Source organism: Hyla sarda, chromosome 13 (assembly GCF_029499605.1).
Source record: "Hyla sarda isolate aHylSar1 chromosome 13, aHylSar1.hap1, whole genome shotgun sequence".
Lineage (NCBI taxonomy): Eukaryota > Metazoa > Chordata > Amphibia > Anura > Hylidae > Hyla > Hyla sarda.
In genome coordinates, this window is record NC_079201.1 from 27,069,748 (window position 1) to 27,096,257 (window position 26,510).

Here is a 26,510-nt window from a genome sequence, read left to right on the forward strand (position 1 = left end):
CTTGGTATAGTGCACCCTCCTCCCATCATTGTGGGGTCCCCCGAATCCTATACTTAAGGGATTTGTGGGGCCCCAAAGCCTCATGACAGGAGCCGGGGCCCAGAGGAATAGGGAGTGGTATAGTGCACCCTCCTCCCATCATTGTGGGGTTCCCTGAGTCTGAGAACTGGGCCTCCTCTACCTACATACGTGGTGTGGGGCCCTAAAGCCTCATGACAGGAGCCAGGGCCCTGAGGAATACGGAGTGTCTTGGTATAGTGTGTGTGTGCGCGCCCCCCCCCCCCCCATCATTAAGGGGTCCCCTACACTCCAGTACTTCTGCCCTCCTCTGCCTACATAATGAATGTGTAGCCCAAAGCTTCATGACAGGAGCAGGGGGCCTGAAGAATAGTGCCTTTGTATAGCCTTCCTTATCATTTTGGGGTCCCCTACACCCCAGTACTGGGCCTCCTCTAACTACATAAGGTATGTGTGGGGCCCTAAAGCCTCATGACAGGATCCAGGGCCCTGAGGAAAATGGAGTGTCTTGATATAGTGTGCGTGCCCCCCCATCATTAAGGGGTCCCCTACACTCCAGTACTTCTGCCCTCATTACATAATGAATGTGTAGCCCAAAGCTTCATGACAGGAGCAGGGGGCCTGAGGGATGGGAAGCGTCTCAGTATAGCCTCTCCCCAAATTAGGCGCAAGCATCACCCCCCATCCCCCCCCCCAAAAAAAAAAAAAAAAATGTCAGAGCCGGTAGCCATATGGCACGATTTTAGACCCACACCTCAGTCAGTCCTGGATAATGGTATTAATAAAAGACTAAAGGTGAATGCAGGGAGTTTTAGTTGTGTTACGGCCAGGGGTCCACATTTTGGAGACCACTGTCTAGGACGTCTCGTGTGGTAGGTGCTAAACCTGGTCTTGTGGCCCGGTATCCAGGTAGAGTGGTGGGCTCTGGAGCGTTTACCCTGGATATGATCCCCACTGCGGTCAGCTTCTGCTTGTCTGTACTGTATATAGGATCTTCTCTACACCTTCATTGTGGGGTCATGGCAGCACCGTGTACTGTATATAGGATCTTCTCTAGACCTTCATTTTGGGGTCATGGCAGCACCGTGTACTGTATATAGGATCTTCTCTAGACCTTTATTGTGGGGTCATGGCAGCACCGTGTACTGTATATAGGATCTTCTCTAGACCTTTATTGTGGGGTCATGGCAGCACCGTGTACTGTGTATAGGATCTTCTCTAGACCTTCATTGGTGGGGTCATGGCAGCACCGTGTACTGTGTATAGGATCTTCTCTAGACCTTCATTGGTGGGGTCATGGCAGCACCGTGTACTGTATATAGGATCTTCTCTAGACCTTCATTGTGGGGTCATGGCAGCACCGTGTACTGTATATAGGATCTTCTCTAGACCTTCATTGGTGGGGTCATGGCAGCACCGTGTACTGTATATAGGATCTTCTCTAGACCTTCATTGGTGGGGTCATGGCAGCACCTTGTACTGTAGATAGGATCTTCTCTAGACCTTCATTGGTGGGGTCATGGCAGCACCGTGTACTGTAGATAGGATCTTCTCTAGACCTTCATTGGTGGGGTCATGGCAGCACCGTGTACTGTAGATAGGATCTTCTCTAGACCTTCATTGGTGGGGTCATGGCAGCACCGTGTACTGTATATAGGATCTTCTCTAGACCTTCATTGGTGGGGTCATGGCAGCACAGTGTACTGTATATAGGATCTTCTCTAGACCTTCATTGGTGGGGTCATGGCAGCACCGTGTACTGTATATAGGATCTTCTCTAGACCTTCATTGGTGGGGTCATGGCAGCACCGTGTACTGTATATAGGATCTTCTCTAGACCTTTATTGTGGGGTCATGGCAGCACCGTGTACTGTAGATAGGATCTTCTCTAGACCTTCATTGGTGGGGTCATGGCAGCACCGTGTACTGTAGATAGGATCTTCTCTAGACCTTCATTGGTGGGGTCATGGCAGCACCGTGTACTGTAGATAGGATCTTCTCTAGACCTTTATTGTGGGGTCATGGCAGCACCGTGTACTGTAGATAGGATCTTCTCTAGACCTTCATTGGTGGGGTCATGGCAGCACCGTGTACTGTATATAGGATCTTCTCTAGACCTTCATTGGTGGGGTCATGGCAGCACCGTGTACTGTATATAGGATCTTCTCTAGACCTTCATTGGTGGGGTCATGGCAGCACCGTGTACTGTATATAGGATCTTCTCTAGACCTTCATTGGTGGGGTCATGGCAGCACCGTGTACTGTATATAGGATCTTCTCTAGACCTTTATTGTGGGGTCATGGCAGCACAGTGTACTGTATATAGGATCTTCTCTAGACCTTCATTGGTGGGGTCATGGCAGCACCGTGTACTGTATATAGGATCTTCTCTAGACCTTCATTGGTGGGGTCATGGCAGCACCGTGTACTGTATATAGGATCTTCTCTAGACCTTTATTGTGGGGTCATGGCAGCACCGTGTACTGTGTATAGGATCTTCTCTAGACCTTCATTGGTGGGGTCATGGCAGCACCGTGTACTGTGTATAGGATCTTCTCTAGACCTTCATTGGTGGGGTCATGGCAGCACCGTGTACTGTATATAGGATCTTCTCTAGACCTTCATTGTGGGGTCATGGCAGCACCGTGTACTGTATATAGGATCTTCTCTAGACCTTCATTGGTGGGGTCATGGCAGCACCGTGTACTGTATATAGGATCTTCTCTAGACCTTCATTGGTGGGGTCATGGCAGCACCTTGTACTGTAGATAGGATCTTCTCTAGACCTTCATTGGTGGGGTCATGGCAGCACCGTGTACTGTAGATAGGATCTTCTCTAGACCTTCATTGGTGGGGTCATGGCAGCACCGTGTACTGTAGATAGGATCTTCTCTAGACCTTCATTGGTGGGGTCATGGCAGCACTGTGTACTGTATATAGGATCTTCTCTAGACCTTCATTGGTGGGGTCATGGCAGCACAGTGTACTGTATATAGGATCTTCTCTAGACCTTCATTGGTGGGGTCATGGCAGCACCGTGTACTGTATATAGGATCTTCTCTAGACCTTTATTGTGGGGTCATGGCAGCACCGTGTACTGTAGATAGGATCTTCTCTAGACCTTCATTGGTGGGGTCATGGCAGCACCGTGTACTGTAGATAGGATCTTCTCTAGACCTTCATTGGTGGGGTCATGGCAGCACCGTGTACTGTAGATAGGATCTTCTCTAGACCTTTATTGTGGGGTCATGGCAGCACCGTGTACTGTAGATAGGATCTTCTCTAGACCTTCATTGGTGGGGTCATGGCAGCACCGTGTACTGTATATAGGATCTTCTCTAGACCTTCATTGGTGGGGTCATGGCAGCACCGTGTACTGTATATAGGATCTTCTCTAGACCTTCATTGGTGGGGTCATGGCAGCACCGTGTACTGTATATAGGATCTTCTCTAGACCTTCATTGGTGGGGTCATGGCAGCACCGTGTACTGTATATAGGATCTTCTCTAGACCTTTATTGTGGGGTCATGGCAGCACAGTGTACTGTATATAGGATCTTCTCTAGACCTTCATTGGTGGGGTCATGGCAGCACCGTGTACTGTATATAGGATCTTCTCTAGACCTTCATTGTGGGGTCATGGCAGCACCGTGTACTGTATATAGGATCTTCTCTAGACCTTCATTGGTGGGGTCATGGCAGCACCTTGTACTGTAGATAGGATCTTCTCTAGACCTTCATTGGTGGGGTCATGGCAGCACCGTGTACTGTAGATAGGATCTTCTCTAGACCTTCATTGGTGGGGTCATGGCAGCACCGTGTACTGTAGATAGGATCTTCTCTAGACCTTCATTGGTGGGGTCATGGCAGCACCGTGTACTGTATATAGGATCTTCTCTAGACCTTCATTGGTGGGGTCATGGCAGCACAGTGTACTGTATATAGGATCTTCTCTAGACCTTCATTGGTGGGGTCATGGCAGCACCGTGTACTGTATATAGGATCTTCTCTAGACCTTCATTGGTGGGGTCATGGCAGCACCGTGTACTGTATATAGGATCTTCTCTAGACCTTTATTGTGGGGTCATGGCAGCACCGTGTACTGTAGATAGGATCTTCTCTAGACCTTCATTGGTGGGGTCATGGCAGCACCGTGTACTGTAGATAGGATCTTCTCTAGACCTTCATTGGTGGGGTCATGGCAGCACCGTGTACTGTATATAGGATCTTCTCTAGACCTTTATTGTGGGGTCATGGCAGCACCGTGTACTGTAGATAGGATCTTCTCTAGACCTTCATTGGTGGGGTCATGGCAGCACCGTGTACTGTATATAGGATCTTCTCTAGACCTTCATTGGTGGGGTCATGGCAGCACCGTGTACTGTATATAGGATCTTCTCTAGACCTTCATTGGTGGGGTCATGGCAGCACCGTGTACTGTATATAGGATCTTCTCTAGACCTTTATTGTGGGGTCATGGCAGCACAGTGTACTGTATATAGGATCTTCTCTAGACCTTCATTGGTGGGGTCATGGCAGCACCGTGTACTGTATATAGGATCTTCTCTAGACCTTCATTGTGGGGTCATGGCAGCACCGTGTACTGTATATAGGATCTTCTCTAGACCTTCATTGGTGGGGTCATGGCAGCACTGTGTACTGTATATAGGATCTTCTCTAGACCTTAATTGGTGGGGTCATGGCAGCACCGTGTACTGTATATAGGATCTTCTCTAGACCTCTATTGTGGGGTCATGGCAGCACCGTGTACTGTATATAGGATCTTCTCTAGACCTTTATTGTGGGGTCATGGCAGCACCGTGTACCTGTATATAGGATCTTCTCTAGACCTTCATTGGTGGGGTCATGGCAGCACCGTGTACTGTATATAGGATCTTCTCTAGACCTTTATGGTGGGGTCATGGCAGCACCGTGTACTGTATATAGGATCTTCTCTAGACCTTTATTGTGGGGTCATGACAGCACCGTGTACTGTATATAGGATCTTCTCCAGACCTTCATTGGTGGGGTCATGGCAGCACCGTGTACTGTATATAGGATCTTCTCTAGACCTTCATTGGTGGGGTCATGGCAGCACTGTGTACTGTATATAGGATCTTCTCTAGACCTTCATTGGTGGGGTCATGGCAGCACCGTGTACTGTATATAGGATCTTCTCTAGACCTTCATTGGTGGGGTCATGGCAGCACCGTGTACTGTATATAGGATCTTCTCTAGACCTTCATTGGTGGGGTCATGGCAGGAGTCTGGCCAATATTCTGAATACTGTCAGTAGTCACTGGCCTTAGCAGAGATAGCCTTATGCCTATTGCTCAGCATGAAGCCATTTTGGCTTCAGGAGAAGTGACTGGCTCCAAAAGTTGACCAGATTTTTCTCCAGTTTTTTTTTTTTTTTCTAGCATGATGAAGGTAAACAGCCCCCCAGGAGGGGGTCCTTACTGGTGTCTTTCGTGTCCCTGTTACATTGGTTCCGGTCCGGCTGCTCTCCAGATTGTCTTCATACTTACTATAAATAACTGGAAGATGCTCATTGTGAGTCATATAGGATTATGGTCCTTGTAAACAGGCCGGCCATCGAGTAGAAGTCACACAGCCAGTCTCTGGATTGCTCATGCCCTTAACATTCATCATGGTTGGCCACACATCCCCCGTGTACATGGAGCAGAGTGCGGCCGACCAACAATGATTTTAGGTCTGCAGAAATGATCAGCCAATAAATGTCTTCTCTTTCCTAGGCTGATCGCTGGCCCTTTCACACAGGTCGGGTATAAGGGAAAAACAGCTGTAAATGTTTGGCCAATAATCTGCTGATGTACAAGACCCTTCACTTAGAGAAAGTGACTTCTGGTCCACACTGTGTGAACTGTGGGAGAGGAACAGAACCCGTGTCATGTCAGGGAAATGAGGGCGGCTGTTTACCCTGACCATGCTTTACCTGGAGTATTGTGTGTGGTTTATTTATTTATTTAAAGCGGTTGTCTGGTGAAAATTATCTAAAAAATATCGCCAGGCTGCCTCCTATATAAAAAAAAAAAAAAAAAAAAAAAATACTTTTTCTCTTGGTCCCAATAGCTTCTGCCATTGCTGCTCAGTCTCTCCATCTTCCACTTCCTGGGCCTGTGGCTTGGGATTTCAGAGTGCTTCTCAGCCAATCAATGGATGAGGCCGGACACCGCTGTGGCCAAGATTGGCTGGGCGGCAATGTGCCATGCTAACCCCCATCTCCAGTGAACCCCCCTGGTGTTGCAGACAACACGTCACATAGACAAGCCCTGTACTTGGTTCTCTTTGGTGGAGGTGCAGCTTGTATGCATGACCGCCACTCCATTCTAACAGGAGACATAAGACCCTGGCACTAGCTATCATTGGGGGGTCCCTGCACACCCAATAATCTAGCTGTCTAGTATATAGGGGTTAACTTACTACCAGAATTCCTTTTTCAAAGTGATTTTGTGCAGCACTTTTCATGATGGTCATCTTTTAAGATAACCTTCATATCAGTCGGCGCTTAATACCTAAACAGACGCCGTTCTTCCTGTTCCCTGACGTTCAGAAATATGTGATAGGAGGCAAAGCTTCCCGCTCCAACTCCATAGTACCAGTCTCCAGTGTAAGATCCATTGCCATAGTCAACATAGCATACTGGGAAATATTGGACTCAGTTAAGTCAGTGAGGTTTAATGGATACCATTGGTGTCCAGCATTAAAGGTATTAGTCTCCAAATTGTGATGTTGCAAAATACAACTCGCAGGATGCCCGGACAGCCGTTGGCTGTCCGGGCATCCTGCGAGTTGTATTTTGCAACACCTGGAGGTCCACAGCTTGTAAGGCTGCATTCACATCACGATTTCTCCATCCGACATGAGTACATGATTTTTATAACTTTAAAATCGGATGAAATCGTATATAAAATCGGATCCATTGACCTCCATTAAAAAATCGGATCCATTACACACATCCGATTTGATCTGCATCCGATTTCACACGATTTTTGTTCGGGTCTGAAATCGGGGTTGACCACGATTTCAGACCTGAACAAAAATCGTGTGAAATCGGATGCGGATCAAATTGGATGTGTGTAATGGATCCGATTTTTTAATGGAGGTCAATGGATCCGACTTTATATACGATTTCATACGATTTTAAGTTATAAAAATCGTGTACTCATGTCTGATGGAGAAATTGGAGAAATCGTGATGTGAATGCAGCCTAAGAAATTGGGTCTCCCTATGACTGAGCCAGACGTTGGAATAAGGTGTGCTGGTGTGAACCCTGCCCAATTTCCTTTTTGTGTATCGTGTTTGGAGTTTTCTACTGAAGTGTTTTGATGGATTACGAAAGGGGCTGTCACTTTCCAGGAAGTTGCAGAAATAATTGGGTTTGTGCACAAGTCAGGCACCGTAAAGAAAGATCACAAGAACGTCCTGTAGGCAAAAGCTTGAAGTGTCACAATATGTTGGAGAAACCTCCTTGTGATGACCCAGTCCCATGCAAGGGAGGGGTTGGATATAGATAACAACTGGTCTAGTCAGATGTGGGTGTAGGTGAGGCCTATCGCCAGCTAACTGATAGACTTCTACCTGCCAACCCAACACTGGACATGGACAGGCAGCATTAGATGTTTGCTTCTAGCTTAGTACAAGGTTTATATCTCCTTTTAGGTTTAGAATTGGTCTGGTTTAAAGGGGTTATACACTATAAGGTGATTTTAGTACGTACCTGCCAGACCGTAATGGACATGCTTCGGTAGTATATACGCTTGTCTTGGGGCCATATGGCTATGTCATGAGATTACCATAATACTGTGGCTAGCTTTTTGTGAACTGGTATTTCCTGTTTGAATTTTCTTTTTTTTTTTTCTACAAATCCCATAATTCCATTTTCCTCCCTCCCACACATCAGCTACCCCACCCATTGAAACATATATGAGCTGCATCCATTCAAAAGACCTGTGGTTTTCAATCAGGGTGTCTACAGCTGTTGCATTAGTTGCAGATTGATCTCTCTCCCACAAAGCGATCGCTCCACCCATTGAAGCATACAGGTTCCCTGTCATCAGCTGACAAGTGAAGTCAGGTCTCGGCCGCATTGTAACCTGGGAAAAATCTGAGACAACAGTCATTTTGTATACTGTTAAAAATAAATATTGGGTGAAAATTAGGGATCGACTGATATAGATTATTATTATTTTTTTTTTTATTTTTTTTTTTAGGGCCGATACCGATAATCTGTGAACTTTCAGGCCGATAGCCGATAACTTTTATACCGATATTCCGGTGTAAGTTATCGGCGGGCGCTTTAAATCGATGAACTGCAGCGGCTTTTGCGGGGCCAGAGACCGCCACCCGCTTCTCTCCCCCTGCCTTTCCTGGGGTCCTCCTGAATCCAACCACCACCACTGCTGCTGCCCTCTTCTCTCCCCCTGCCGGTCCTGAGTCCAACCACCGCCGCTGCCCCATTGCCTCCCCCATCCCCGGTTTTTAGAATTACCTGTTCCCGGGGTCCGTGCTACTTCTGGCTTGGCGGCGTCCTAAGCTGTCACTGTGATGTCGCTTTGAGGATGTCACTCGTCATTGCACAGCAATGGTGCAAGACTCCGCAGGAACCAGAAGTAGCACGGACCCTGGGAACAGGTCATTATAAAACCAGGGATTGGGGAGGCAATGGGGCAGTGGCAGTCTCTGGGCGGGGCGGAGGTGCGGGGCATTATTGGCAAGGTAATTGCCGATACCGATAAAGTCCAAAATCGATAATATTGGCCAAACCCATAATCAGTCGATCCCTAGTGAAAATCAAAGAAGAATTGTGAGAAAAACAGTCATACACAGGTACAGACACTATATTATGAACTACACTAACTTTACAGCCCCTGTAGCATAATCAAAAAAAAAAAAAAAAAATCCTTGAATAACCCCCTGTAAGTCCAGGTCTTGCGTTGGTTAGAGGAGCTTTACTCCTTGTATAATAACACCATTTTTTTTTTCTCATATAAATTGGTCTCCTGATATAAGTGAAGTGGTAATGATTTGCAATTGGGATACAAGACCTTGTTTGTATAGACTGTAAGGATGGGGGTTGTATGCCATAGCAATGACACATGACTAAATGGACTGTTGTCTTTATTGAGTGCCATTACAACCTGGTGGCTGTCTCATCATATCCTGTGTGGCTCATAATGCCCTCTGTGTTCCAGGCACTGACATTGCAGCAGCTGAGGAAGTTGCCATCAAATTGGAATGTGTGAAAACAAAGCACCCGCAGCTCCATATCGAGAGCAAGATCTATAAGATGATGCAAGGAGGAGGTGAGTGGAAGTGATCATGGTGAGCTATGGTAGTGGGAAAAAGACGGGTGCTGAATGGGGTGGACACAGGACAAATATTGGGGGTAACAGTTGTCCTTTGACGTAAATATGGAGGAGTTGATCATCTTGTTTGCTTTCCAGTGGGTATCCCAACCATAAAGTGGTGTGGGGCCGAAGGGGACTACAATGTCATGGTCATGGAGTTGTTGGGACCAAGCCTTGAAGATCTTTTCAACTTTTGCTCCAGGAAATTTAGCTTGAAGACTGTGCTGCTACTTGCTGACCAGATGGTAAGAGTCATTGCGGTATTATCCATATCCTGCAGATTCTCCTCTGGGGTCCACCACAAATGTATGTTTATATGGGCATAATGATTGGGAGGTTCTGCACGGTTCTCCCTCTTCTGTTGGAGTCAATAAAAGCAGAGTTTTCCGTTGTAAGGCCAGAAATTTGCATGATTTTCAAGCCAAAAAACACTGTTATAAGCCATGTGAACATGCGTAAAAAGGGATTTGCCTATAGCACTGTTTCCCAACCAGGGTGCCTCCAGCTGTTGCAAAACTACAACTCCCAGCAAGCCCGGACAGCCAAAGGCTGTCCGGGCTTGCTGGGAGTTGTAGTTTTGCAACAGCTGGAGGCACCCTGGTTGAGAAACACCCGCCTATAGCAACTGACGCATATTTACGATAAGGAACCAAGGCACTTATCTGAGGCCAGCAGATCAACATGAGGAACCAGTGCAGTGAAATGAATAGTGTCTGGTGGTGATAAGGCAACAGTCGGGTTCAAAGGTCTTCTGCTAAATCCGTATGCCCTAAACGTGATTTAAATGCAGCCTTAGGGAGGACACTACTTGCTGTGAGGTTGTCTCCTACTCTTGAGCGATACTCTGATTTTCTGCGCCATCGTGAGAACAAGCCCACTTCAGACTTGCCCACTCATCCCACATAAGTAGGCTGGGTCCTTAGATGGGATTGCCCTTTGGTACTTCCTGTTCGAGCACATGTTTTGCTATACACATGTTTATTCGCATTGTATGTATTGGAACTAAACCAAAAAGGGAGGAAAAAAGGCAAATTGGACATAATGTCACACCAAACTCCAAAAATGGTCTGGACAAAATTATTGGCACCCTTGCAATATTGTGGATAAATAAGATTGTTTCAAGCATGTGATGCTCCTTTAAACTCACCTTGGGCAAGTAACAGGTGTGGGCAATATAAAAATTGCATCTGAAAGCAGATAAAAAGGAGAGAAGTTCATTTAGTATTTGCATTGTGTGTCTGTGTGTGCCACACGAAGCATAGACAACAGAAAGAGAAGAGAACTGTCTGAGGACTTGAGAACCAAAATTGTGGGAAAATATCAACAATCTCAAGGTTACAAGTCCATCTCCAGAGATCTACATTTGCCTTTGTCCACAGTGCGCAACATTATCAAGAAGTTTGCAACCCATGGCACTGTAGCTAATCTCCCTGGGCATGGACGCAAGAGAAGAATTCAACACAGTATTGTCCGGATGGTGGATAAGCAGCCCCAAACAAGTTCCAAAGATATTCAAGCTGTCCTGCAGGCTCAGGGAGCATCAGTGTCAGCGTGAACTATCCATCAACATTTAAATGAAATGAAACTATGGCAGGAGACCCAGGAGTACCCCACTGCTGAAACAGAGACATAAAAAAAGCAAGACTACATTTTGCCAAAATGAACTTGACTAATCCAAAATCCTTCCGGGAAAACGTCTTGTGGCCAGATGAGACCAAGATAGAGCTTTTTGGTAAAGCACATCATTCTACTGTTTACCAAAAATGGAATGAGGCCTACAAAGAAAAGAACACAGTACCTACAGGGAAATATGGTGAAGGTTCAATGATGTTTTGGGGTTGTTTTGCTGCCTCTGGCACTGGGTGCCTTGAATATGTACAAGACATCATGAAATCTGAGGATTACCAATGGATTTTGGGTCACACTATACAGCCCATTGTCAGAAAGCTGGGTTTGCGTCCGAGATCTTGGGTCTTCCAGCAGGACAATGACCCAAAACTTATGTCAAAAAGCCCCCAGAAATGGATGGCAACAAAGCGCTGGAGAGTTCTGAAGTGGCAGCAATGAGTCCAAATCTAAATCTCAGTGAACACCTGTGGAGAGATCTTAAAATTGCTGCTGGGAAAAGAGAGACCTGGAGCAGTTTGCAAAGGAAGAGAGTGGTCCAACATTCCGGCTGAGAGGTGGAAGAAGCTTATTGATGATTAGAGGAAGTGACTGATTTCAGTTATCGTTTACAAAGGGTGTACCACCAAATATAAAGTTAAGGGTGCCAATAATTTTGTCCAGCCCATTTTTGGAGTTTGGTGACATTATGTCCAACTTGCTTTTTTCCCCCTCCTTTTTTGGTTTAGTTCCAATACAAACAAAGAGAATAAACATGTGTATAGCAAAACATGTGTTACTGCAATCCTTTTCTGAGAGAAATACTAAACATTTCAGGGGTGCCGACATTTACAGCCATGACTATATGTTATCACACACGGGTTTGTCCTTACTGATGCCTGTATATATGATCACACACACCCGCACAGCCTGGCTGTCACTCCCACAGACCATGCATGCTTAGTTCTGTTCCTCTTTACTTGTAGAGTGCACTGTGCATTGTTACACACACTATATTTGCACTTTAGAGGAATTTAAGCAGAAAAAAATAAACGAATCTCCCGGAGAAAGATTCTCAGGACTGCTTAGTAGCAGGGATAGAATTCCTTCCGCATGTTGCACCCAAACAGCAGGAGAGAACGTCTGCCAAGTCTAGAGACAGCTGTGTCTGAACATGATTCTGATGGTTTAGTCATGAAAGACATCCAAACACAAATCAATGAAGGGGAGACGTGGGGGACATAGGACAGAAGTGCTGACTATTTTTACCTGTAGGTTAGAGCAGGTTAACGATGCATTGGAATTCAGTCCAAGGCAAATGGATTAGATTTTACAAAACATTGCGCACGGGCTGTGGAAATTTTTTGCATTTTAAAATGTGCTGCGCATGTTGAGAATCGTACGAACATTTTGTGGTCAATGTGGGGGGGGAGGAGATCAACTGATCAAATACTTTTGTGGGTCAGCCCAAGATCAAGCAGATTTATCACACCTGTGTAACCCCTAGAGGACATGCAACATACATGTGTCATTTCTGCCTGTTCCTTAGTGCACAGTGACATGCATGTACATCACATTTTACAGGAGTCCATGAAACAGTCAGTCCATGCTCTTACTCAGTGAGTGACCCACATCAGTGATGCCATTAAAGGAAATGTGTCACTTGCGCTAATATGGTAGAGCAGAAGTAATTTTTAAATAGTAATGCATGTTTTAAATAAAGATTGTTTAAAGTCCCCAAAATGTAATAAAACAACAAACTAACAGGTACTCACCTCTGATCCGCTCTCTGCCTCTGGCTGGCATTCTGGACAAGCTTAAGGAGCGGAGGTCACATGACCACCACTGTCAATTGGCCTCAGGTCTTGCTCCGTACTCCTGACATGGCTCAGGTGTGGTGCTGTTTGGGCAAGAAATTGTCTCTCTTTTTCTATTACTGCAGAACCCTTTTAAAGCCTGCTATAACAAACTGCCTCCCAGCCAGACATGGGCATACTCTGAGGTCAGTAAGATGGCAGAACAAAACAGTTAACTGAAGAGGCAAACAGACCATTTATTTCTATTTTGAGCCCTAACATATCCCTGTATGTGGAAAAATAAAAAAGTTATAGGGGTCAGAAGATGACCTTTTTAAACATATACATTTTCGTGCATATAGTTATGATTTTTTCCAGAAGTACGACAAAATCAAATCTATTTTTTCTCTATCGGCTCCATTGGGGGACACAGACAGTGGGTGTATGCTGCTGTCTCTAGGAGGTGACACACTATGGTAATAAAAAACGTCTGCTCCTCCCAGCAGGCTATACCCGCCTTAAAGTCCTGAGCTAATCAGTTTAAGCTTAGTGTCTGAAGGAGGTGGACATGGTCTGGAATTCTCCGGACCAGGTCTTCTGATTTTTAGTTTTCCTAGTATAGGGACGTGTTAGTTTTTTATTCCTTTTTCTTTCCTGTTTTCAGGTGGGGACTCAGGGACTCCGGTTCCCTGTTTCCCCATTGCGAGTAAGGGGGCACAGACATTGCGTATATGCGCTGTTCACCCCCCCTCGCCAACGGTCAGCGCCTGGGTTGGTACCACATGGGTCCGGGTCCCCCTATTTCCCTGCTTGCCTCGCTCGTGCATAGCAGCCAGGTGTGATGCAGGTCATTAAAGCTGACTGAAGACTTCACTGAAGACAACATTAGGTAAGTTCTTCTGGCTGAGGTAAGTACTTTCCTCCCTTTTCTCCTTAGGTACGGTCTTGCAACCTCTGGAGACCCTCTGTTTTTGGCCCACCTTAAAGGGCATGTCATCTATGTTTTACATTGGGCACTTCACTGTGTGTGTGGTTCCCTGCGGCTGTGTCTGCAGCGCCTTATAGGCGGCTAACAGCGGTGCTGGTACGGGCCGGGCGCTCTCAGCGCCGGCTTACTTTCACTTCTACAGCAGACTCTGCCGGCGTATAGGCCACCCGCTCTATTTCCCCGAGCGCATATGTGGCTGACGTGTGCGCTCGGGACAAGGAGCGGGCGCCATTACAGCTTTTTCTCGGCCAGTCTATAGCTCCGCCCACAGGGCTGTCAGAGCTCTTCAGAGGCGCAAAGTAGCCCTCAATCACCGCCGTGGGCGTGATTTTCAGTTAGAAGGGGCCAATTAGTTAGTGCCTCTGCTTCAGGCACGCCCCTCTCTCTCTATTGGCTAGCCTGTTTCTTACACTCTAGCTGCACGGAGCCGAGTTCTCCTCACTGCAGCGGCCAGGGGACACAGACTAGGGTGAGAAAGTTCCTCTTTTCTCATTATGTCCATACCCAGAGCTGTTCCTCCCTCTAAACAGAAACCTGGTTCGTCAGTGACTTACTTTGTCTGTAAGCACTGCAATACCAAGATGCCTGGCTCTACTGAGCCCACTTGTCCTGCCTGCTCCACTGCTTCCCCAGACCCCCTGGTACCCCCTGATGCCCTTTCGGGTTCCAGTGGATTCAGCCGCTCCACCAGCCTGGGTTTCTTCCATGACCCAGTATATGGCTGACTTGACCCAAGTCTCCCGTTCGGTGGCTGAGGCCTCCTGGGAAGTGGTGTCCGCCTTGAAGGGGTCTTCCTTGCACAGGGCCCGCTCCTTGTCTCCACATACTTCACGCTCTCACAAGCGTACTAGGGGTGCCTCGTCCGACTCTTCCATTGAGTCTTCAGATAGACGTGGGCATTCCCCTCGTGGGTCCACCCCCCCCCCCCCCCGTCATCTGGGCACAAATGTCTCTCCTCCAGAGGATGTACTCGGAGTCGCCGCTCTGCCACGCCAGAGCCGTGTACCCGGTCAGGATCGCCCCCTCCAAGACTGCCTCTACTCGTTCACATTCTCCTGGTGAACTGGCGGACGAGGCTTCCGAGCCAGCATCTGACTCAGGACCGCTCGGATTCAGTTGAAACGGTGAAGTCATTGGTGACAGCCATAAGAGACACCTTTCACTTAGAGGACCCAGGATTTTCGGATGTCACTCCAGGAGTATCCTTTCATCGTGCTAAGCCAGCACCTCAAAGGTTCAGCTCTCGCGCTGACTTTGACGACATTCTGGAATCTGCATGGAAACATCCAGACAAGAGGATCCGGGAATCAAGACGATTCAAGAACGTTATCCATTTGACTAGGACTTTGTCACTAAGGGGGTTTCCACTCCCTCAGTGGATCCACCAATCTCCCGGATCTCTAAGGCGACTACGCTGCCACTGGCTTCAAGGATTCCACGGACAAGAAGGTAGAATCCTTAGCGAAGTTTGCCTCTGAAGCAGCTGGCTCTTCTCTTCTTCCCAGCTTCGCCTTGACATGGGTGTCCAATGCCCTGTCGGAGTGGTGCCAAAAGCTCCATCAGGATATCTTAGCGGGATCCCCCCCCCCCCCCCTAGAGGATCTATCTGCTCTGGCTCTCCAATGCTCTAAAGCTGGGGACTTCCTGTGCGCAGCTTCCATGCAGTCAGCCCGTTGTTCTGCCTTTGCTGTGGGTCACTTAGCGGCTCTCCGCCGCTTTATGTGGCTTAAAGCTTGGAACGCGGATGCCGCTTCCAAAAGGTCTCTCTCGCTGAGCTTGCTTTTACGGGTTGCCGTCTTTTTGGCAAGCGCCTTGATGAGATTATCTCTGAGGCGACGGGAGGTAAGAGTTCCTTGTTGCCTCAAAATAAGGCTCGCCCTACTTCCCAAAGGAAGTCCTCTTCCTTTTGGACCTTTTGGCCCCAGCAAAGGGTCTGGGCAGGTGCCTTCGCGGGACAAAGGCTCCCTCGTTCCGGGCGCGCCCGTCTTGTAAGTCGGACTCCAATCGGTCTGGCGGTTTTGCACCCAAATCAGGCAACCGCAAACCCACTTCTGCATGAAGTGAGGCCCCCACCCGCGGTTTCTTCTTGGGTGGGAGGTCGTCTTACTTTTTCTAGACATCTGGACCTCACACATTTCAGGACTCTTGGGTCAGGGACATGGTGTCCAACACTTACCGAATCGAATTTGCCTCCCTTCCGAGGGATCACTTTTTTCGATCCCGGTCTCCTTCTCTGGCAAAGCAATTTCGAGAGGCTCGCCAGTCTCTGCTTCTCCAGGGGGTTATTGTTCCCGTTCCTCCAGGGGAACGGTTTCAGGGTTTCTATTCAAATCTTTTTGTGGTTCCCAAGAAGGACGGTTCTGTGCGTCCAATCCTAGACCTCAAGCGTCTCAACCGTCATCTTCTTATCCGCCACTTCCGAATAGAATCTCTCCGTTCTGTGGTGGCGTCCCTGGAACAAGGGGAGTTTCTTTGATCGGTGGACATCAAGGATGCCTACCTCCATGTGCCAATATTTCGAGGCCATTATCGGTACCTCCGCTTTGCGGTTCCGGAGGGGCATTTTCAATTCGTAGCCCTCCCCTTTGGTCTGGCCACGGTTCCTCGGGTCTTTACCAAGATCCTTGCGCAGTGATGGGCCTGTTACGGTCGAGGGGAGTCTCGGTGATACCCTACCTGGACGATCTTCTCATCAAGGCTCCAACCCGAGCCCAGACTCTGGAGAATGTGGACGTCACTCTCCACACTCTGGATCGCTTCGGGTGGATGGTCAACCGGGACAAGTCAGTCCTCTGTCCTACCCAGTCTCTAACCTTCTTGGGATTTCGCTTCGAGACGGCCTATGCCCAAATTTGCCTCCCGCCGGACAAACGTCTGGCGCTTCTGTTGGGGGTCCGCTCCCTTTGGACCCAGGTCTCAGTCCCCATCCGCACTTGTATGGAAGTCCTGGGTCGGATGGTGGCAACTATGGAGACCGTACCCTTTGCCCAATTTCATTACCGCCCCCTTCAACTGGCGATTCTCTCTCGATGGGACAGGTCTCCTCTGTCCCTTGATCGTCAGATTGTTCTCCCTCTCAGGGTCCATTAGTCTCTGCTCTGGTGGCTCCGCTCCCCCCTTCTCCAAGGGCGGTCATTTCTTCCCCCTTCACTGGTAGGTTGTTACAACGGATGCCAGCCTGTCGGGCTGGGGCGATGTGTTCAGGGATTGAACGGTTTAGGGACTCTGGTCTCCTCGGCCCTTCTTCCGATAAACATATTGGAATTACGGGCGATTCTTCTTTGTCTTCTTCATTGGGAGTCCCGGCTTCAGTCCCGTCCTGTCCGCGTCCACTCGGACAACGCCATGGCCGTGGTGTACATAAATCGACATGGCGGGACCGCGCAGCTCGGCAGCCATGGCCGAGGTGACCAAGATTCTCATCTGGGCGGAAAGCAATGTTCCGGCCATTTTCAGCGATTCACATTACGGTAGTGCTCAACTGGGAAGTGGACTTCCTCAGTCGGTCCTCACCCGACCCGGCGAGTGGTCTCTACATCCAGAGGTCTTCGCGCAACTCTGCGACCTCTGGGACATTCCGGACGTGGACCTCTTCGCGTCCCGACACAATAGGAAGATCCTTCCTTTTGTGTCCAAGTCCCGGGACCCTCAGGCTCTGGCCGTGGACGCCCTAGTGATTCCTTGGGCGGGGTTTGCCCTACCCTATCTATTCCCTCCCCTTCCGCTCCTTCCCAGGGTTCTGAGGAAGCTCAAAATACAGGACGTCCCCGCCATTCTGGTAGCTCCAGATTGGCCCCGAAGGTCGTGGTACGCCGACTTAGTCAGGCTCCTGGACGACGCCTTCCGCTCCGTCCGCACCTGCTCTCTCGGGGTCCTCTTCACAGTCTCTGCATTTGACGGCGTGGCGGTTGAGACCGTGTTTTTGAGGGCCCGCGGGTTCTCTTCCCAAGTCATTCACACCATGCTCAGGGATCGTAAGCCCTCCTCCGCAAGAATTTACCACCGTACTTGGTGGTCTTATTTTCCTTGGTGTGAAGCTCAGGACTTATCCCCTGTAACCTTCTCGGTTCCCCGTCTTCTCTCCTTTTTGCAGTCTGGTTTGGAACTGGGGTTGTCTCTCAGTTCCCTTAAAGGTCAGGTTTCGGCCCTTGCTATTCTTTTCCAGCGGCCCTTGGCTTCTAATTCTCATGTCCCGACCTTCCTTCAAGGAGTGGCGCATGCTGTTCCTTATCGGTCACCCTGGGACTTGAATTTTGTTCTGAGTGCCCTCCACGGTGCACCCTTTGAGCCACTTGGAGAGGTGTCTCTCCGCCTCCTTTCTTGGAAAGTGGCGTTTCTTGTTGCTATCACCTCCATCGGGAGGGTGTCTGAATTGGCAGCTCTCTCCTGCCGTTCTCAGTTTCTGGTGATCCACCAGGACAAGGTTGTTTTCCGGCCAGATCCTTCCTTTTTGCCTAAGGTGGTTTTGCCTTTCATCTCAATGAGGACATTGTCCTCCCGTCTTTTTGTCCTGCTCCTTCTCATCCTAAGGAGTTCTTACTACACAAGATGGATGTAGTTCGGGCTTTTTTGGTCTTAGCTCTCCATCACTTCTTCGTTTTGTCAGTGTGATTCCTTTTTCGTCCTTAAGGAAGGTTGTCGCAAGGGACACCCTGCTTCCAAGGCCACCATTTCTCGGTGGATTCGGTCCGCCATTTCGGAAGCCTATCGCTGTAAGGGGAAGATTCCTCCTTTCAGGGTTGTGGCTCATTCTACCCGTTCTGTTGGGGCATCCTGGGCTCTCCAGAATAGAGCCGCAGACTTGCAAGGCGGCTACCTGGTCGTCTTTGCACACTTTCTCGAGGTTCTACCGAGTTCATACTTTCGCATCGGCTGATGCTAGTCTGGGTCGTAAAGTGTTGTCTGCCTGACTGGTTATCTGCCCACCCAAGGGACGGCTTTGGTACGTCCTACGGTCTGTGGAGCCTATAGAGAAAAGGAGATTTTTGTTTACTTACCGTAAAATCTCTTTCTCGGAGGATCCATTGGGGGACACAGCTCCCGCCCTTTTTGGGGTTTCCTTTGGTTCTTTGTCCGAGGGTGTGTTCAGTTTGTTTTTTCTTCTGGTTCTCGGACAGTTTGGTGTTTTTCTTAGACCTGTTGGTCTCCTCCCATTGCTCTGGAACTTAAACTGATTAGCTCAGGACCTGAAGGCGGATATATCCTGCGGGGAGGAACAGACCTTTTTTTATTACCATAGTGTCACACGTATACACCCACGGTCTGTGTCCCCCAATGGATCCTCCGAGAGAGATTAAACGGTGCCTCCACGTGTTGCATAACTACTACTCCCAAAGGCTGTCCGGGCGTGTTGGGAGTTGTGGTTTTGCAACACCTGGAGGCACTTGTTGACAAACCTTGACATAAGGATCAAGGAATAGAAGGTGCTGGGCTGCAACAAACCAAATACCCTGCAGAGACATCTGTGCAGTACATGAACCTTCTGTAGTCTTGCCATTCATTGTCTTTTATATGTGAAACTGATTTTTTTTTTAATAAATAATAATTTTTTTTTTTTTTTTTTTTTTTTTTATATACAGATCAGTCGCATCGAATACATTCATTCCAAAAACTTCATCCACCGCGATGTTAAGCCTGATAATTTCCTCATGGGCCTTGGTAAAAAAGGAAACCTGGTCTACATAATTGATTTTGGACTTGCAAAGAAGTATCGAGATGCCAGAACACACCAGCATATTCCCTACCGTGAAAACAAGAACCTGACTGGGACTGCCCGATATGCGTCCATAAACACTCACCTTGGAATAGGTATGGCTTAGCAGAAGGTGCAGTGTAGCTAGTCTTAAAGAGTAACGGTCATAAACCACATTTCTACTTCCCTGCCCCCTCCTGCCTTAATTCTTTTCACTTTTTTTCTTTTTTTTTTTTAAAACCTTTTCTTCCCTCCTGTCTTTAGCTTACACATAGTGGGAAGGGGGCGTTCCCCGGCAGGCGCAGCATCATCTGAAGCCCTGCCAGGTTAACTTCCGCCCCCTGTCTTCCTGCGCAGCCAAGAGGCAGCCAATCACTGCAGGATGTCCTCCTTCCCGTTCTCTCTGCCTATGAGAGGAGGGGGGGATCGGAGCAGACCTGCAGTGACTAGCTACACAAAGCATTTGCTCTTCCCTCAATGATTGACAGGGCAGAGAGAGAATGCAGTTTATAGCTGATGTCCCACCTGCACTTCATGAGTTTGGACTTATGAGTCCAAACTTAGTGCACAGACAGAGAAAGGGAAACCCCTAGTGGCCATATTTTTCAAGTCCTTAAACTTTATATCAGAAATATTTTTATTTTCAATAAAGGAAAATATAATCAGTTGATTTTTAATGACAGTGCCCATTTAATGTATCATTTATGTTTATAATTTTTTTAAATATATATATATATATTTTTTTATTTGACCTTATTTTCCTTTTAGTTCTAAAATGACTACCCTTCAAGGAGAACTCAAGCCAAAACGAATTTATCCCCTATAGGCGATAAGTAGCTAACCGCAGTGGGGGCTTTTTGATGCTCTGGTAGCCAGGTCCCATTTCAGAGATCGCTGGGGGGTCCCAGCAGTCTGACCCTATCTTGTGGATAGGGGATAAGTTAGTTTTGGCTGGAGTTCTCCTTCATAGAAGTAATAGTCCTATATTGGAGAATAAAGGCTCTAAATTCATACTTACTGTGCCATGTATGGGTTGTCTTTCACCCTGATTCCTTCTTTCTCTCTGATACAAGTGGTGCAGGTCAGTAGTCAAGTTGGTGGTCCTACTCGGCAAATAACAGCTCTCTATGCACACGTATACGAATGTAACTGTTATGAGTAGGATCTCCCACTTGACTACTTGGCCCTGAAGGTCTATTGATGATGATCATAGCGGAGTACAGCATTTGGCTAACTTTAGAAATCTAAGAAATCGGCGGCTGCTTGTGTGCACACCACCTCAATTTACTTGGGACAAAGGACATTTTTTTTCTTTTTTTTTTTCTTTTCTTTTTTTTGCCGTCAGGTTCACAGTGGTCAGACACCACCAACAAGATACTTGTGTCCCATCCTGTGGATAGAGAATCCTTTTTTAATCTTAGGATAACCCCTTTTCCTGTTACTAAATGCAATGCCCTACAGTCACAAATTGAAATTCTTTAGTTTTGTGCAATGATGTTGTTTCTCTTGCAGAACAATCTCGCAGGGATGATCTCGAGTCATTGGGTTATGTGTTGATGTATTTCAACCTTGGCTCACTACCATGGCAGGGACTAAAAGCAGCCACCAAACGACAAAAATACGAGCGCATAAGTGAGAAAAAGATGTCTACACCCATTGAGGTCTTGTGTAAAAGTTATCCTTGTAAGTTTCCAGGCTTTAATACACTACACGATACTTGCGTATACCATGATGTGGATAAATGTAGCTTGCTTTTGGGATTGCGGTATATCGCCAGAGTTCAACTTATGTGTTTTACAATGTAGCAAATATTAGAAAGCTAGTTTAGAATCCTTTTCCTGACACTACCTCCATAGGCAGATGTTCACTCGGTGTAACCTTGATTTTTTTTTTTTTTTCCAAAACTTTATTTAGCAAGTTTTATAATTTAACAGTCATACACAAGGAACCTTGATTTTATTTTTTAATACTTGAATTCTAGCTAAACAGTTATCTGTAAAATGTTCATAGGTTTCCTTTTTTACTATACACTGTTCAGCTATGGCCTAAAAACCACTGACAAATGAAGTGCATAACAATGACAGTAGTGCCTGTCAAAAGTACATAGCAGCAAGTGAACAGCCCCTTCTTGGAGTTGATATTGTAAAAAGGTAATATACGACTTTGACAGTGACCCGAATGTGATGGCGAGACATCTGGTCAGAGAATCTGTGAAGTGGCATGTCTTTTGGAGTGTTCTGGTTATGTAGTAGATCAGTGTTTCCCAATCAGGGTGCCTTCAGCTGTTGGAAAACTACAACTCCCAGCATGCCCGGACAGCCGAAGGCTGTCCGGGCATGCTGGGAGTTGTAGTTTTGCAACAGCTGGAGGCTCCCTGGTTGGAAAGCACTGTAGTAGATAGTACCCACCAGAAGTGCTACAAGGAAGGATAACACAATATTAGGCATGTAGTCATAATAGTAAAGTCAGGACATGAGAATATTGACAATAAGCTGAAAAATGTATTTATTTATTTTTTAGCCGAGTTTGCTACCTACCTGAACTTCTGTCGGTCCCTACGTTTTGATGACAAGCCAGATTACTCTTTCTTAAGGCAGCTATTCAGGAATCTCTTCCATCGTCAAGGTTTCTCCTATGACTACGTGTTTGATTGGAACATGCTAAAGTTTGTGAGTATAATGCAGAACTATAACTACATAACTTAAATGGATACTCTGACTATACACGTTCATGGGATATTCTCTGGATATGCCATAAATGTCTGATAGAATGAGGCCCCACCCGTCGGAGAACGGTATCTCTTCACGTTTACGCCAGCGACTGCATATACGGAGAGTGCTGTCCTTTTGTCATTCAGGAGATTCAGCTATTTGGGGGCACCACATGACCATATACTTATGTGCTGTGGAGAGACATCTTTAATGGGTACTCCGGTGGAAAATATATATATAAAATAAGTATATATATTTTATTTTTTATTTTTTTTTTAAATCAACTGGTGCCAGAAAGTTAAACAGATTTCTAAAAGACTTCTATTAAAAAATCTTTACCCTTCCAGTACTCTTTAGCAGCTGTATGCTACAGAGGAAATTCTTTTCTTTTTGAATTTCTTTTTTGTCTTGTCCACAGTGCTCTCTGACACCTGATGCCCATATCGGGAACTGTCCAGAGCAGGAGAAAATCCCCATATCAAACCTATGCTGGTCTGGACAGTTCCTGACACGGACAGAGGTGTCAGCAGAGAGCATTGTGGTCAAGACATAAAAGAAATTCAAAAAGTAAGTAAAGAATTTCCTCTGTAGCATACAACTGCTAAAAAGTACTGGAAGGGTTAAGATTTTTTTTTTTATAGATGTAATTTACAAATCTGTTAAACTTTCTGGCACCTGTAGATTTAAAAAAAAAATAAAAAATTTCCACCGGAGTATCCCTTTAACGACGCAGGACGTAAATGTACGTCCTGGTGAGGTGGTACTTAACGCACCAGGACGTACATTTACGTCCTAAACATAACCACCAGCATCGGAGCGATGCCCGGATCATGCGCGGCAGGTCCCGGCTGCTGATCGCAGCCAGGAACCCGCCCGTAATGGCGGACATCCGCGATCCCGTGGATGTCCGCCATTAACCCCTCAGATGCCGTGATCAATACAAATCACGGCATCTGCAGCATCGCGGTCATTAAAATGGATGATCGGATCGCCCACAGTGCTTCCGCGGCGATCCGATCATTCAGCACGGCAGCCGGAGGGCCCCTCACCTGCCTCCGCTGTCTTCCGGGAGTCTTCTGCTCTGAACTGCCTTCCCGCAGACCAGAGCAGAAGATGACCGATAATGCTGATCAGCGCTGTGTCCTATACATAGCACTGAACAGGAATAGCAATAGAAGGATTGCTATAAATAGTCCCCTATGGGGACTATTAAAGTGTAAAAAAGTAAAAAAATGTAGTTAAAAAAAATGTGAACCCACCCTCCCCCAATAAAAACGTAAATTGTCCCATTTTCCAAAATAGATGCTTTTTTTAATACATTTTATTCCAAATTTTTTTTTATAAAAAATGGATTAAAAGATCTATATAAGCAAATATGGTATAAAAAAAAAAGTCCAGATCACAGCGCAAAAAATGAGCCCTCATACCGCCGCTTATACGTAAAAATGAAAAAGTTATAGGTCTTCAAAATAGGGGGATTTTAAACATACTAATTTGGTTAAAAAGTCTGCGATTTTTTTTTTAAAATTTTTTTTTTAAGCGCAACAGTAATAGAAAAGTATGTTATCATGGATATCCTTTGAATCGTATTGACCCAAAGAATAAAGAACACATGTCATTTACCGTAAATTGTATGGCGTGAAAACAAAACCTTCCAAAATTAGCAAAATTTAGTTTTTTATTTCACCACACAAATATTATTTTTTTTGTTGCGCCATACATTTTATGGTAAAGTGAGTGACGGCATTACAACGGACAACTGGTCGGACAACTGTGGATGAAAATATAAGAGTTATGATTTTTTGAAGGCGAGGAGGATAAAATGAAAACTTAAAAATGTAATTGTCTGCGTCCTTAAAGAAGTATTCTGGTGCAGAGTATTCCTGCTCCGTCCTGCCCGGGCTGCAAAAAAAATTTAAATAAACCATCTCTCACCTTCCTGGGTTCCTGCGGAGCGCCACTACAGCTGATCGGTCCTCCGGTCAATCTTCTTCATACTTCCGTGTGTAGCGAAGTGTCACTTGGCGCTCAGCCTGTTGCCGGCCGCCGCGATATTCTGCCTCTGCCCATAATAGGCTTAGCGCCATGCGATGCTTCCTTACACCCGGAAGTATGAAGAAGATGGACCGGAGGACCGATCAGCTGTAGTGACGCTCTGCTGGAACCCAGGAAGGTGAGAGATTATTTTCATTTTTTTTTTTTTTTTTTTTTTTTTTTTTTTTTTTTTTTTTTTTTGCAGCCCGCGCAGGATGGAGCAGGAATACTCTGCACCAGAGTACTCCTTTAAGGCCCAAATGGGCTGCGTCCTTAAGGGGTTAATCTGTATAAAGTGCACATGAGCATGAGCGGTTCTAGAGCACCCGTTAGATGCTCTTATGTAATTTGTCCTGGGGACAATTTATTTTAAATAGAAACTTTTTGCATTGACTGGAAGCATAGACAAAACAATAACCGTATTATCCCTGTTACTTGTGCACTTGTTAATACACTTACATATCTGTGTACGCTGAATGGCTACTTTATTGGAGACTTCAATCTAGTAGAACCTTGTCTTTTTGCTTTCAGAACCACAGCGCTTTGTTGTGGCATAGATCCACTAGTGCAGTGTTTCCCAACCAGGGTGCCTCCAGCTGTTGCAAAACTACAACTCCCAGCATGCCTGGACAGCCAAAGGCTGTCCAGGCATGTTGGGAGTTGTAGTTTTGCAACATCTGGAGGCACCCTGGTTGGGAAACACTGCACTAGGAGGTGATCTTTCTGCTAGGATATTGGCCGGTACAGAATGGCATCCCCTGCATCACCTTTTTGCTCAGAACAATTTTTGACATCATCATCTGACTCTTTTTTTTTCGTCAGCAGCATCCCCTTTTTCTGAATGGTTTTTCCATAAAAACACTATGGTATACTCTAGACCCCATTACGTGAGAACCCCAGAAAGTTGACCATTTGTGACGTTGTGACCCCGCGCTAGTCCAGCACTGATGACACAGCCTTATCTGTTCAGATAATATGTAATGTAACTCTTAATGTGGATACCGAATGAAACTGATGACTTCATTTTATGCTTTCTCCGGGGTCACAGGTCTGATATAAGGAAACTCTCATTGTGAAAGGACAGTTGTCTATCACAAAGTGGCCATTCAATGCATGTCCGGGCAGTTCTCCAGCCATGGAGCTTAAATGTTGCTCTGATTTTCTCCATTTAACCCCTTAAGGACTCAGCCCATTTTGGCCTTAAGGACTCAGACAATTTAATTTTTACGTTTTCATTTTTTCCTCCTCGCCTTCTAAAAATCATAACTCTTTTATATTTTCATCCACAGACTAGTATGAGGGCTTGTTTTTTGCGCCACCAGTTGTCCTTTGTAATGACATCACTCATTATATCATAAAATGTATGGCGCAACCAAAAAACACTATTTTTGTGGGGAAATTAAAAAGAAAAACGCAATTTTGCTAATTTTGGAAGGTTTCGTTTTCACGCCGTACAATTTACGGTAAAAATGATGTGTGTTCTTTATTCTGAGGGTCAATATGATTAAAATGATACCCATGATTATATACTTTTCTATTATTGTTGTGCTTAAAAAAAAATCACAAACTTTTTAACCAAATTAGTAAGTTTATAATCCCTTTATTTTGATGACCTATAACTTTTTTTTTCCCCTATAAGCGGTGGTGTGAGGGCTCATTTTTGCGCCATGATCTGTACTTTTTTTTGATACCACATTTGCATATAAAAAACTTTTAATACATTTTTGATTTTTTTAAATAAAATGTATTAAAAAAGTAGCAATTTTGGGCTTTTTTTTTTTTTTTTTAACGTTCACGCCATTCACCGTACAGGATCATTAACATTTTATTTTAATAGTTCGGATATTTACGCACGTGGCGATACCAAATATGACTAAAATTAATTTTTTACGCTTTTTGGGGGTAAAATAGGAAAAAACGGACGTTTTACTTTTTTATTGGGGGAGGGGATTTTTCACTTTTTTTTTTTTTTTTTTTTTAACTTTTACATTTTTTTAAATTTTTTTTTTTTACACTTGAATAGTCCCCATAGGGGACTTTTCATAGCAATACCATGATTGCTAATACTGATCTGTTCTATGTATAGGACATAGAACAGATCAGTGTTATCGGCGAACTTCTGCTCTGGTCTGCTCGATCACAGACCAGAGCAGAAGACGCCGGAAGCAGGAAGGAGAGGGGACCTCCGTGCGGTGTTCTGAATGATCGGATCCCCGCAGCAGCGCTGCGGGCGATCGTTCATTTAAATCGCGCACTGCCGCAGATGCCGGGATCTGTATCGATCCCGGCACCTGAG

At 46.1% G+C, this 26,510-nt stretch overlaps 1 protein-coding gene across 4 annotated transcripts in view; it reads left to right on the forward strand.

The window, feature by feature from the left end:
* The window catches only part of CSNK1D (casein kinase 1 delta), a 42,199-nt gene that overhangs the window by 892 nt on the left and 14,797 nt on the right, over positions 1–26,510 (forward strand). For all 4 annotated transcript variants that reach the window (XM_056550138.1, XM_056550136.1, XM_056550135.1 and 1 more), the window contains exons 2-6: positions 9,233–9,343; positions 9,485–9,633; positions 19,357–19,585; positions 20,982–21,152; positions 21,990–22,138. In XM_056550138.1, coding sequence (XP_056406113.1) covers positions 9,233–9,343; positions 9,485–9,633; positions 19,357–19,585; positions 20,982–21,152; positions 21,990–22,138 — 809 coding nt within the window. The remainder of the gene's footprint in view (positions 1–9,232; positions 9,344–9,484; positions 9,634–19,356; positions 19,586–20,981; positions 21,153–21,989; positions 22,139–26,510) is intronic.